The sequence below is a fragment of the Coregonus clupeaformis genome, chromosome 7 (assembly GCF_020615455.1).
Source record: "Coregonus clupeaformis isolate EN_2021a chromosome 7, ASM2061545v1, whole genome shotgun sequence".
Classification (NCBI taxonomy): Eukaryota; Metazoa; Chordata; class Actinopteri; order Salmoniformes; family Salmonidae; genus Coregonus; species Coregonus clupeaformis.
The window spans coordinates 10930003-10942801 of record NC_059198.1 but is presented as its reverse complement, the minus strand read 5'-3'; the positions used below and the strand labels follow the sequence as shown (position 1 = coordinate 10942801).

The following is a 12799-nucleotide window of genomic DNA, read 5'->3' as shown; positions in this document are numbered from 1 at the left end:
CGTATGTCACTCCGGAGCTGTGAGTGCTCGTTCATGACACAGCCGCGTTTACAGCCAAATTCAACTGTGTCCAGTTCAAGTGGCTTTGTGTCATCGGCCCTCAATTCTGTAGAGGATTGGGGAGATTAAAATTATATTTCACAAATTATATTTCACAAGGGGTGTGAAAAAGGAGGTTTCTGTGACAGTGTTTAGTCCTGCCATTTAGAATCACCTACAGAAGGATGTTGCATGGTCTGACACAGAATTGTTACATTTCACAGTAGCCCATAAGTTGTCCTAACCCCCACTGACACACTCACTCACACACACTTGTGACTATAGATCACTCAGTATAAATCGTTGTTCACCTTTAAAAAAACATACAATTAATCATTTTTTAAGCGTGTAAGTCTGTTCAATTTTCTAATACAAAACAAACTTCAACTCATAATATGAGTTTATATATACACTACATGACCAAAATGCCCCCCCTTTGTTGCTATAACAGTCTCAACTCTTCTGGGAAGGCTTTCCACTAGATGTTGGAACATTGCTGTGGGGACATGCTTCCATTCAGCCACAAGAGCATTAGTGAGGTCGGACACATTAGTGAGGTCGGCGATTAGGCCTGGCTCGCAGTCTGCGTTCCAATTCATCCCAAAGGTGTTCGATGGGGTTGAGGTCAGGGCTCTGTGCAGGCCAGTCAAGTTATTCTACACCGATCTCGACAAACCATTTCTGTATGGACCTCGCTTTGTGCATGGGGGCATTGTCATGCTGAAACAGGAAAAGGCCTTCCCCAAACTGTTACCACAAAGTTGGAAGCACAGAATCGTTTAGAATGTCATTGTATGCTGTAGCGTTAAGACTTCCCTTCACTGGAACTAAGGGGCCTAGCCCAAACCATGAAAAACAGCCCCAGACCATTATTCCTCCTCCACCAAACTTTACAGTTGGCACTAGGCATTCGGGCAGGTAGTGTTCTCCTGGCATCTGCCAAACCCAGATTCGTCCGTCGGACTGCCAGATGGTGAAGCGTGATTCATCACTCCAGAGAACGTGTTTCCACTGCTCCAGAGCCCAATGGTGGCGAGCTTTACACCACTCCAGCCGACGCTTGCGCATGGTGATTTTAGGATTGTGTGCGGCTGCTCGGCCATGGAAACCCATTTCATGAAGCTCCCGACGAACAGTTCTTGTGCTGACGTTGCTCGCAGAGGCAGTTTGGAACTCGGTAGTGAGTGTTGCAACCAAGGACAGACGATTTTTACACGTTACGCGCTTCAGCACGTCTCGTTCTGTGAGCTTGTGTGGCCTACCATTTCGCGGCTGAGCCGTTGCTGCTCCTAGACATTTCCACTTCACAATAACAGCACTTACAGTTGACAGGGGCAGCTGTAGCAGGGCAGAAATTTCACGAACTGACTTGTTGGAAAGGTGGCATCGTATGATGGTGCCACGTGGAAAGTCACTGAGTTCTTCAGTAAGGCCATTCTACTGCCAATGTTTGTCTATGAAGATTGCATGGCGGTGTGCTTGATTTTATACACCTGTCAGCAACGGGTGTGGCTGAAATAGCCGAATCCACTAATTTGAAGGGGTGTCCACATACTTTTGTATATAGAGTGTGCACAATATAGTTTACTATTTAATTTACGGCTTATAACTGTCAAGTTGTGGCATTATGTATACATCATGCAGTTGGGTGTGATTGTGAGAAAGAGTCTGATAATACCACTTAAACCTTGACAAAACATTCCAGACATCCATAATTAAGAAGCCATAAAGAAGACAGACACACTAATAGGCAACACTGAAGACATATATAGGGCTGTTTTTAGGACGACACCACAAGAAAGCACTGAAATGGTGCAGAAACAGCATTGTCGCTTTGATCCTATTTGTTCCGTTGTAATTATGCTTTTGAAGATCAAGACGCGAGGGCCAGAGAAAATATCACTTATTCTTATTTTACAAGAGAATCTCACACAATAGACACCCGATCTGTCTGCCGGTGGGAACTGTGGTGGCGCTTGCCATGTGCTTCGGTTGGAGGAATTGTTTTGCAAGGCAAATGTTCAAAAAACCTTGCGTGTCTCCAATGTGGAAATTATGGGGGGAAGGTTGAATATTTCAGTGGGGATCTGTCATTTCCCTGACAGAAAGCACAGCTATTGCTGGAAAGAAAGAGGCATTACAAATGTGGGCTGGGTTGGGTTGTAAGGGGGGTTTTCAGCAGGGCTGGGCTGGGCTGCTCTTCAGGAGCTGGTGTCACGCAATGTTTGACAAACAAGACTTGCCCTCACTGGCCCCGTGGCTCAGTGACATTGGAGAGCCACTGTAAATGCTGCCTGTAGTGTAGTTTAGTAGAAGCATTCCTTGAGGAATTGCAGCAGCACACAAAAAAAGTGTAATATATTGGCAACAACAACCAGCTGATCTCAGACAATCTTCCAGTAAATATGCCACTTTTTCAGAGCTGCTGTGGATATTGCTCTGAATACACGATTTAACTGAAATTGTGTAAAGTCATTCACTGAGTCATTCAAACAGTCACATTCTTTAAACAAAGTGTTGTATATTTATTTAGATTTCAAGTTATTTATAAGTTATTCCAACCACAAAATGTCCTAAACAAGATTCGATCCAGCTTCGAAACTCATACAAAATCACACCAATCCCAATCTGAGCGACAGACAGACCGATTAGCAGCCCGTTAGCCAGACCCATTACAGAACTATGGTGTCACCCCCAGAGCCCTCTGCGTGTGAGGCCGTCAGGCCAACCCAGTGAACCACAGCAGAGGTCACGTGGCGAGAGCGCCACTGTTTGCCAACACAATAAACCAGATCCTGGATCCCATCAATACTTCAAGCGGAGGGGGGCCTGGTAATGGGCTCTGGGTTATGGGTTATGGGTGGGGGTAATGGTTAATGGTTCTGGGGTCTTGATGTGTTATAGTCTCGGTCTCTCCCTCCATGCAGACGGACGTGATGCACCAGAACGTCTTTGATTATATCCACGTGGATGACCGGCAGGAGTTCAGAAAACAGCTCCACTGGGCCATGAACCCCAGCCAGCACGGCTCGTCCCAGGACCACCATTCAGCCGCAGAAACTGGTGTGTATATAATTACCCGCAACAGTAAAGGTAGGGAGGGTCAGGGGGGTTTTAGTGGAGGGAGGCCCTCTGCCTAGAAACAGCGGGAGTGAGCGAGCAGAAATGAGGAGCACTGATTCAGCAAACAGTAAGACTAGACTGTTTGTTTTGAATAAGGAGCACTGTAATCAAATGCTGTTAACTCTATTCACAACCACTAACCAGACTGTGATTAATGGTCAATGTATGAGCGGAAAGTCCCCACCAGACTATGCTTGATTATGTTAGAGATAGGCCTTCGTATTTCTCACAAAAACACCTCCTTCCAATGCCACCTCTCCACCACAGGGATGAGGTGTGTGAGAAATATGAAGGCCTATCTCTAACATAATCGACTCTACAATTGTTTACCTACACTGTAAGTATTTTAAGGCTTGTCTACAGTAAGATACTGGAAATCTGCAATATAGTGAATATTAGTTTATTTATTTTGATAGGAGAGGACTTTGTGGTGAGCAGCCTGTTCCATTCTCAGGAGGCGGGGGGAGTTGCTCCTGAGTTCTCCTCCTTCCTCAACCGCTGTTTCATCTCTCGCGTACGCTGCCTGCTGGACAGCACCTCTGGCTTTCTGGTGAGTGGACTAACCCATCCAAAGACCCCACCCAGCCATGATGCCTCTAATGAGAACTGACTGGGATATACTTACCAAAGGAAAATCTCCCATTTGGTGTCATGTTTGCTGAAATTGTAACTTGAGTGTAGGTATAAATAGAATGTCCCCATATCCCAGGCATAGCAGGCCAGGAGATTTGGTGCTTGGACACAGATGTATTTACTATTTACAGCCATTGGTCCACCTTCCATAGTTCTGACCAGAGTGGTTTGGAGGTTTGGATCCGTCAATGGAAATGGATGGGGCTTGAAGTTGGCCTTGGTTTGAACACTGTAGGGAAGGTCAACAGAGATCCTCCTGTCAACGGGTCCATTTCGATGGCTGGCAAAGACAGCTTTGGTCGTTCAGTTATTTCTCTAGGCTGTTGTGACTGAATAAACTATTTTTTGCATTACCAAAAGTGCTGAGATCAGACAAGTTGTAAGCCAGAATTCATTAATAGCATAATAGTGCTTCAAATTATAGTGTTCTAAACAGCATCTGGCAAAAGTTCTCGACATGAACATGTTCTTTATACAGTGAGGGAAAAAAGCATTTGATCCCCTGCTGATTTTGTACGTTTGCCCACTGACAAAGAAATTATCAGTCTATAATTTTAATGGTAGGTTTATTTGAACAGTGAGAGACAGAATAGCAACAAAAAAATCCAGAAAAACGCATGTCAAAAATGTTATAAATTGATTTGCATTTTAATGAGGGAAATAAGTATTTGACCCCTCTGCAAAACATGACTTAGTACTTGGTGGCAAAACCCTTGTTGGCAATCACAGAGGTCAGACATTTCTTGTAGTTGGCCACCAGGTTTGCACACATCTCAGGAGGGATTTTGTCCCACTCCTCTTTGCAGATCTTCTCCAAGTCATTAAGGTTTCGAGGCTGACGTTTGGCAACTCGAACCTTCAGCTCCCTCCACAGACAGACCCGTCGGCAGACCTCAGTCTTAAGGGGGGCATATGAAATGCATGGGAGGGCAGGGCACAATTATTATTAGCCTACAGTACGTATATTTAATAATACATTCCCTCAAGTGGGGGGGGCACAAGCATTTTTTGGGGCGGGCCCGGCCCCCTATGGCCCGCCCATAGCGACGGGTGTGTCCACAGATTGGCTAGGCCACTCCAGGACCTTAATGTGCTTCTTCTTGAGCCACTCCTTTGTTGCCTTGGCCGTGTGTTTTGGGTCATTGTCATGCTGGAATACCCATCCACGATCCATTTACAATGCCCTGGCTGAGGGAAGGAGGTTCTCACCCAAGATTTGACGGTAGATGGCCCCGTCCATCGTCCCTTTGATGCGGTGAAGTTGTCCTGTCCCCTTAGCAGAAAAACACCCCCAAAGCATAATGTTTCCACCTCCATGGTTGACGGTGGGGATGGTGTTCTTGGGGTCATAGGCAGCATTCCTCCTCCTCCAAACACGGCGAGTTGAGTTGATGCCAAAGAGCTCCATTTTGGTCTCATCTGACGACAACACTTTCACCCAGTTCTCCTCTGAATCATTCAGATGTTCATTGGCAAACTTCAGACTGGCCTGTATATGTGCTTTCTTGAGCAGGGGGACCTTGCGGGCGCTGCAGGATTTCAGTCCTTCACGGCGTAGTGTGTTACCAATTGTTTTCTTGGTGACTATGGTCCCAGCTGCCTTGAGCTCATTGACAAGATCCTCCCGTGTAGTTCTGGGCTGATTCCTCACTGTTCTCATGAGCAATGCAACTCCATGAGGTGAGATCTTGCATGGAGCCCCAGGCCGAGGGAGATTGACAGTTCTTTTGTGTTTCTTCCATTTGCGAATAATCACACCAACTGTTGTCACCTTCTCACCAAGCTGCTTGGCGATGGTCTTGTAGCCCAATTCCAGCCTTGTGTAGGTCTACAATATTGTCCCTGACATCCTTGGAGAGCTCTTTGGTCTTGGCCATGGTGGAGAGTTTGGAATCTGATTGATTGATTGCTTCTAAGAGTGTGCTCCTAATCTCAGCTCGTTACCTGTATAAAAGACACCTGGGAGCCAGAAATATTTCTGATTGAGAGGGGGTCAAATACTTATTTCCCTCATTACATGCGTTTTTCTGGATTTTGTTTTTGTTATTCTGTCTCTCACTGTTCAAATAAACCTACCATTAAAATTATAGACTGATCATTTCTTTGTCAGCTGGCAAACGTACAAAATCAGCAGGGGATCAAATACTTTTTCCCCTCACTGTACCTATTTTGGGTGCTAAACACTCCACCTCCAAGTTGTAACCTCTAACCTTGTGTCCCTCTGTTAGACCATGCAGTTCCAGGGGCGGCTCAAGTTCCTCCAGGGCCAGAAGAAGAAGTCGGGTTCGGGGGCCCTGCTACCCCCCCAGCTGGCCCTGTTCTGTGTGGCCGTGCCTCTTCTGCTGCCCTCCATCACAGAGATGAAGATGAAGGGCATGATGATGAGGGGCAAGCAGAAGAGCGGAGGGGGCATCATCACTGCACTAGATCATGGGTAAGGATGGAAGGACCCAGCTAGACTCTGACGTCATCATATAGGCTTACACTGACTATACTTCTAAATGTACTCACTTTATAGGCTTCAATTGAGAGTGATATTATTTAAAACTCCCATTTTTTATTGAAGATGGGGGCTATGTCATGCCTTATAAGTTTACTACTAACTTTGAGGCGGATGGAAATCCTTGGAGCATGGCTCAGTCAATCTAGTTTTGCCTTATCTGCAGACCAACCATTCTCAGACCATTCTTTTATTTATTTGAACAGCAACTTCAGTGTGGTCCTAATAGTTAGATTTGGGACAGAGTTGGCACAGTCCAAGTGTTTGGAGTGAGAAAGGGGCAAGGTCAGCCAAGGGGCCAGGCTAAGCTAGGCCCGGCGCATTAACTGGACAGATCTGGGTCACCAAGGGCAAATGCCGCCAGGTATTGTGTTCACCCCCTGCTCGCCTAGACCAATCAGAAACAACCTGTTACATCAAGAACAATAGCTTCACACAGAAGCTGGCTTCTTTCTCTTTCCACCAGCTCAAACACAGACACCACACAAACACGCACGCACACACACTAAAAGGAGCTTTGGACGGCTCACAATACTCAATTAGGACAACAAATGGATTTTCTGTTTTTGGACTCGGGCCTGTGCTTCATGGATCATTAGGGAGTAAAGCAGGCTTTGAGGGTAAAAGTTGAGTTGGAGGGCACACTCAGTAGTAGTCAACTAGGGCCCTACAACTCCCTCTTGTGTTCGCTATGAGTAATGTGTAATATCTCCAAAATAGTATTCTCTTTTCACACTCCAACTCAGGTGGTTCCACAGTTGATATGAAGGAGAAGCACAAAATGGCTTACTTTTCTATAATAAATCAACCCTTTGTAACTTTAGGGTGATAGTGATGAAGCCCTAAAACAATCACAGATATCTTGAGGTTATACGTACATGGATCATAGACTTGCACCTGCACAACATATGATTCAAACATTGTAAAAGTCATACAAAGCTACATTGAGGTGACTGTAAAAAAAATTTTGGGGGGTAGATCAGCTTAATATTGCAGATAGATTGTAACTTCTATCAATGTAATTGTCTGCATCACTTCCAATCCCCCATGTTTTTTATATATATATTCCCCTTTATTACTTTCCAACCCCGCCACCCTTTCCCTACTTGGGGTAAACTAGTGAACAACAATGCTTAGGCCTCTACTTCCAGCTTATACTTACTATCTACATTTTATGGACACAGTCAATTTTACAATAATTATATTTTGTTAGTTTTTTTCTCCTGAACTTCTTCTACTCTCAACCTCTCCGATCATTTTTATGATGTCCATCCGGTTTGCTTCTATATGCCATATCTTTCTAACTGTGCTCTTTCCCAAAAGCTCCCAACATACAACCTATATACTTATTATGGACACAGTATGCTTACATTATTAGTTATCTTGTTATTATTTTGTTGTTAGTTGTTATTAGTCCCATCCTTCAGCTCCATTCAACACCTCCCATCTATCTCTTATAATAATAATAATTGGTCATTTAGCAGACGCCTTATCCAGAGCGACTTACAAGAGCAATTAGGGTTAAGTGCCTTGCTCAAGGGCACATCGACAGATTTTTCACCTAGTCGGGGATTAGAACCAGCGACCTTTCGGTTACTGGCCCAACGCTCTTACCCACTAAGCTACCTGCCGCCCTACCTCTTAACACCATCCATATAGGATTTCTATTTGCCATATATATTTAAACTGTACTGTGATGTTTTACAAAAATTCTGAACCTTTCTATTCTCATTGTTTCTACAGAATACATTTTTGCTAAAAGTATTATTATATTATTGATCGATTGACTATGACTTTTCAGATCACCCAGTAATGCTATCTGCAAGGTTAGCTCCAGGTGACTGTTTAACGGACTGTTCTTTCATGAGGCAGTACAGATATCCAAAAGAAAATACGTTGCACCAGACTTTGATATTATTCCATGTATATTTAATCCATTACTATTGTTCTACCATAGGATCATGATGTTTCATGACAACACTTGTTCAGAGTATAAGTCCAATACACATTACATAAGCATTAGGGATTTGACAGACTCCCGATGTAAGACATAGGTCTACACACTTTATAAACCTGAAGCATACCTTGCTTCTGAGGTGAATCGACGATCATACGTCAAAAGAGCTTCCCACTAATTCCAGTTAAAGCTGTTATGAAGTGACCTCAGTGTCTCCTCCATGACATCAGTGTCTCCTCCACAACCTCAGTGTCTCCTCCACGACCTCAGTGTCTCCACAGTCCATGGTTCTTTTACCCTCTGCCAAAACCAGCTAAATGACAGAATTGAATGATGAGTAGAGGGAGAGAGACAGAGAAGGAGTGATATTGTTTGTGATGTTGATAAATGACAGAACGGGTCATGCTCTTACCAGCAGAGTTCACTAAAGAGACATTCAATAGGTTTTGGTCTCTGTAGGCCTACCCTCGACACGGTGCACAGACTTAAGCCCAGAATGTGTCATTGAAACACAGTTGGGGTCTTAAGAACTAAACATGTATCTGTTTATCACTGAGGGCATTGAAATACAATTTGTAGGGAAGGGAAGGAAGATAACACAGTTCTCTAGGCTAACTGATCCCCAGCTTTGGCAGGAAGTTATATAATCTGCCTGGCTGTGTTTAGATCCTGGGAAAGATTAAATCATTCTCAGAAATAAATACGGCTTCGTTTTTGTCATTCTGAGAATTCGATGTCAATGTTGTTGTTGACTTGATTATTTGAACGGACAAAATGGATAGCTGAAAGGACATGAGAAATATATGATTATTATAATCCACATACACTGTTCTGATGAGACAGGATAAAGCAGGAGAATTGTATTCCTCTCTTGTTGACATAGCAAAAAAGAGTCTTGTTCCCTATATGATCATCTCTCTCATATTGATGTGTATATTAATGTGTATAGTGATGTGTATAGTGTATATTGATGTGTGTTGATAGGTATGCATGACTCCCTGTCGAAATAAATGTTGCATAAAAATAAATAGAATAATTTATACTGTAATGAACGGGAGGGATAATCTGTTGAAGTAATCAGATGTCATTACAATACTGACACAAAACAGTTGGGGCTGCCAAAATGGTTTGTTTTCAGATCTAATAAATCACCATAATCTTCCTACCTCTCTTCCCTCTTCCTCCATGTTGCAGTGAGAGAGAGCAGCACTTCAGGAGGCACGCTGGCAGTGTGGCGATGGTGGATGGCGGGGACCCGCTGCTCCTCAACTGCACCAACCCTGGGGGGTCCCAGCAGCGCCTCAAGTACAAGTCGGAGGGGGGCTACTACGGCCAGGACGAGCCCCTCAACTACTGCAAGACCTCTATGGAGGGCGTCCCCCACCACAAAGGTCCAGGCCCGGACTCCCCGTGGCCCATGCGGCCTGCCTCAGGGACCGTCCGGGCTGGGCAGAGTGGCGGCTACATCCTCTCGAATCGACTCGGGAAGGCGGGCCACTATGGCAAGCCCTACCGCATGTCCCCCAGCATGTGTCATGGAGGAGGGCGAGGTGGTGAGGTTTACGTGCCCAAGATGTACGGGAGCCTCCAGAGCCCAGACGGCTCGGACCCCTACTGCTTGGGAGAGGCGGTGAAGAGTGAGAACGGCTACGGCGAGTGCTACGATGGCCGCCTGCTGCCCGAGATGCCCATCAAGGTGGAGCAGGACTCTGACTCGGAGAACGGCTGCGACGCCTACGGCCGTCCGTGGACGTGCCGGGAGCCCGTAGATCGTCGCTACGGCAACGGCTACGGCGACAACAATGGACTTCAGATGAAGTCGGAGGCGGACTACTACGAGCAGTACTCGCCGTGCCAGCGGGGCAAGGCAGGTATCAGCCCCATCAGTCCGCCCTACAACAACGGCCACTTCCAGAACTATAATAATGTAGGGGGCGGCAGGCCCTTGAAGAGTGTGATCAACAAGGACCAGTCCCAGTTCAGTCCCCAGAGGCTCTCCCACTCAGACCCCCTATGTAGCAGCCAGAGCATCAACTGCATGGACGTGTATGCAAGCGGCCCCGTGGATCACAACAAGGGATACATGCAGCAGGACTACAAGCTGAGCTACGAGTTCAAAGGTCATGGACTGCTCCACGCCATAAAGCGGGAGCCCATGGACTCACCCCCGTGGTCGGACGGCAGCAGCAACGACATGAGTCATGCCATGGGGCACTCTCAGAGGAACGTTATGCCCCACTGTGTGATGAACGCTGGGCAGCACAAAGCCAACCCCTATGTTTATATGCAATAGACGTACATCCATCCCATACTTCCTCATTCACCAGCATAACACATTGGCAGAAGACATTCAGGATATGGCTCAGGTTTAAAGACTAAGTGTTGAGACAATCAAAGAAAGGAATGGATTTTGTTTTGATGAATGGAAGAAATTGTAGTTATTATCCTAAGCACTTTTGATTTAGTGATGCAAATATTTCTAGTCACATTTCTGTTTGTGTTTTGTGTTGTCTACACTTGACTTCTCTGGTAGGCTGTTTAAAATTGTGATGGTAAACTGTATAAAATGTACACATTCGTAATGGGTGATACAGGATTGTGTTACAGTGAGTGTATCTGGAGTGAATTTGCTATTATGTAAATATTTGACCAGAAATTATTTTCTGTCTAGAAGGTTTACCCAAAGAGGGTCATGCATGCTCTTTTTAGTCAGGTTTTGTAAATCAATTGAAGGATCATTTGAACATGGTACGCATTAGTCTGAATACACTATATATACAAAAGTATACGGACATCCCTTCAAATTAGTGGATTCGGCTAGTTCAGCCACACCCGTTGCTGACAGGTGTATAAAATCGAGCACACAGCCATGCAATCTCCATAGACAAACATTGGCAGTAGAATGGCCATACTGAAGAGCTCAGTGACTTTCAATGTGGCACCGTCATGGGATGCCACCTTTCCAACAAGTCAGTTCGTCAAATGTCTGCCCTGCTAGAGCTGCCCTGGTCAACTGTAAGTGCTGTTATTGTGAAGTGGAAACGTCTAGGAGCCACAACGGCTCAGCCGCAAAACGGTAGGCCACACAAGCTCACAGAACAGGACCACAGAGTGCTGAAGTGAGTATTGCCTAAAAATCATCTGTCCTTGGTTGCAACACTCACTACCGAGTTCCAAACTGCCTCTGGAAGCAACGTCAGCACAAGAACTGTTTGTCGGCTTCATGAAATGGGTTTCCATGGCCGAGCAGCTGCACACAAGCCTAAGATCACCATGCGCAATGCCAAGCGTCGGCGTAAAGCTCGCCGCCATTGGACTCTGGAGCATAGGAAACGCGTTCTCTGGAGTGATGAATCACGCTTCACCATCTGGCAGTCTAACGGACTAATCTGGGTTTGGCGGATGCCAGGAGAACGCTACCTGCCCCAATGCATAGTGCCAACTGTAAAGTTTGGTGGAGGAATAATGGTCTGGTGCTGTTTTTCATGGTTCGGGCTAGGGCTAGTCCCCTTAGTTCCAGTGAAGGGAAATCTTAACGCTACAGCATACAATTACATTCTTTTTTTTGTGTATTTTACCCCCTTTTTCTCCCCATTTTCTTTCTTGTCTCATCGCTGCAACTCCCCAACAGGCTCGGGAGGCGAAAGTCGAGTCATGCGTCCTTCAAAACATTCGCCTTAGACTGCTTCGCCACTCGGGAGGCCCTATACAATGACATTCTAAACAAGTCTGTGCTTCCAACTTTGTGGCAACAGTTTGGGGAAGGCCCTTTCCTGTTTCAGCATGACAATGCCCCCATGCACAAAGCGAGGTCCATACAGAAATGGTTTGTCGGGATCGGTGTGGAATAACTTGACTTGCCTGCACAGAGCCCTGACCTCAATCCCATCGAACACCTTTGGGATGAATTGGAACGCAGACTACGAGCCAGGCCTAATCGCCCAACATCAGTGCCCGACCTCACTAATGCTCTTGTGGCTGAATAGAATCAAGTCCCCACAGCAACATCAACTCCATATTAATGTCCATGATTTTGGAATGAGATGTTCGATGAGCAGGTGTCCACATACTTTTGGTCATGTAGTGTATGTGTGTGTGTGTCCAGTGTGTCCAGTTTTGTGAGAAATGATTTTTTTGCATGATTTTAAAATCTTTGATTTAATCCTATTCTTATAAATCTATGCGCACAACTCAATCAGCTCTAGTCACTATTGTAGAGAAAGATACTGTATTGATCTCTAAGGTCACTATTGCCTGTTTCATTGTTCTTACTACAAAATACATGACATTCTCCTCCAGTCCCACCCTGGCAAGACACACAAGTTACTGAATGTTGTGTAAGTTGACAGTTCATTGTCATATCATTCAAACTACTAAATAGAGGTTAAAACACGGTCACACTCATGTAAAGTAATCCCAGAAGGAACTGTGTTCAAAACTGTTTAAGTTGCTTTCTATGCATGCTCTTATGAATTATGAACAAAATCATGTTGCTCTGCTCTACACAAAACAAAACAAACACGTCACCTTCAGTCTCCACAGTACAA

The 12799-nt window shown here is 45.2% G+C and overlaps 1 protein-coding gene across 1 annotated transcript in view; it reads left to right on the top strand.

Annotated features, from left to right (window-relative positions):
- Nucleotides 1-11081, top strand: part of LOC121569123 — a 73344-nt gene extending 62263 nt beyond the window's left edge. The window contains exons 6-9 of the mRNA XM_041879778.1: nt 2967-3102; nt 3579-3712; nt 6024-6229; nt 9447-11081. Coding sequence (XP_041735712.1) covers nt 2967-3102; nt 3579-3712; nt 6024-6229; nt 9447-10545 — 1575 coding nt within the window. The 3' untranslated portion in view covers nt 10546-11081. The remainder of the gene's footprint in view (nt 1-2966; nt 3103-3578; nt 3713-6023; nt 6230-9446) is intronic.
- Nucleotides 11082-12799: the final 1718 nt, after the last annotated feature.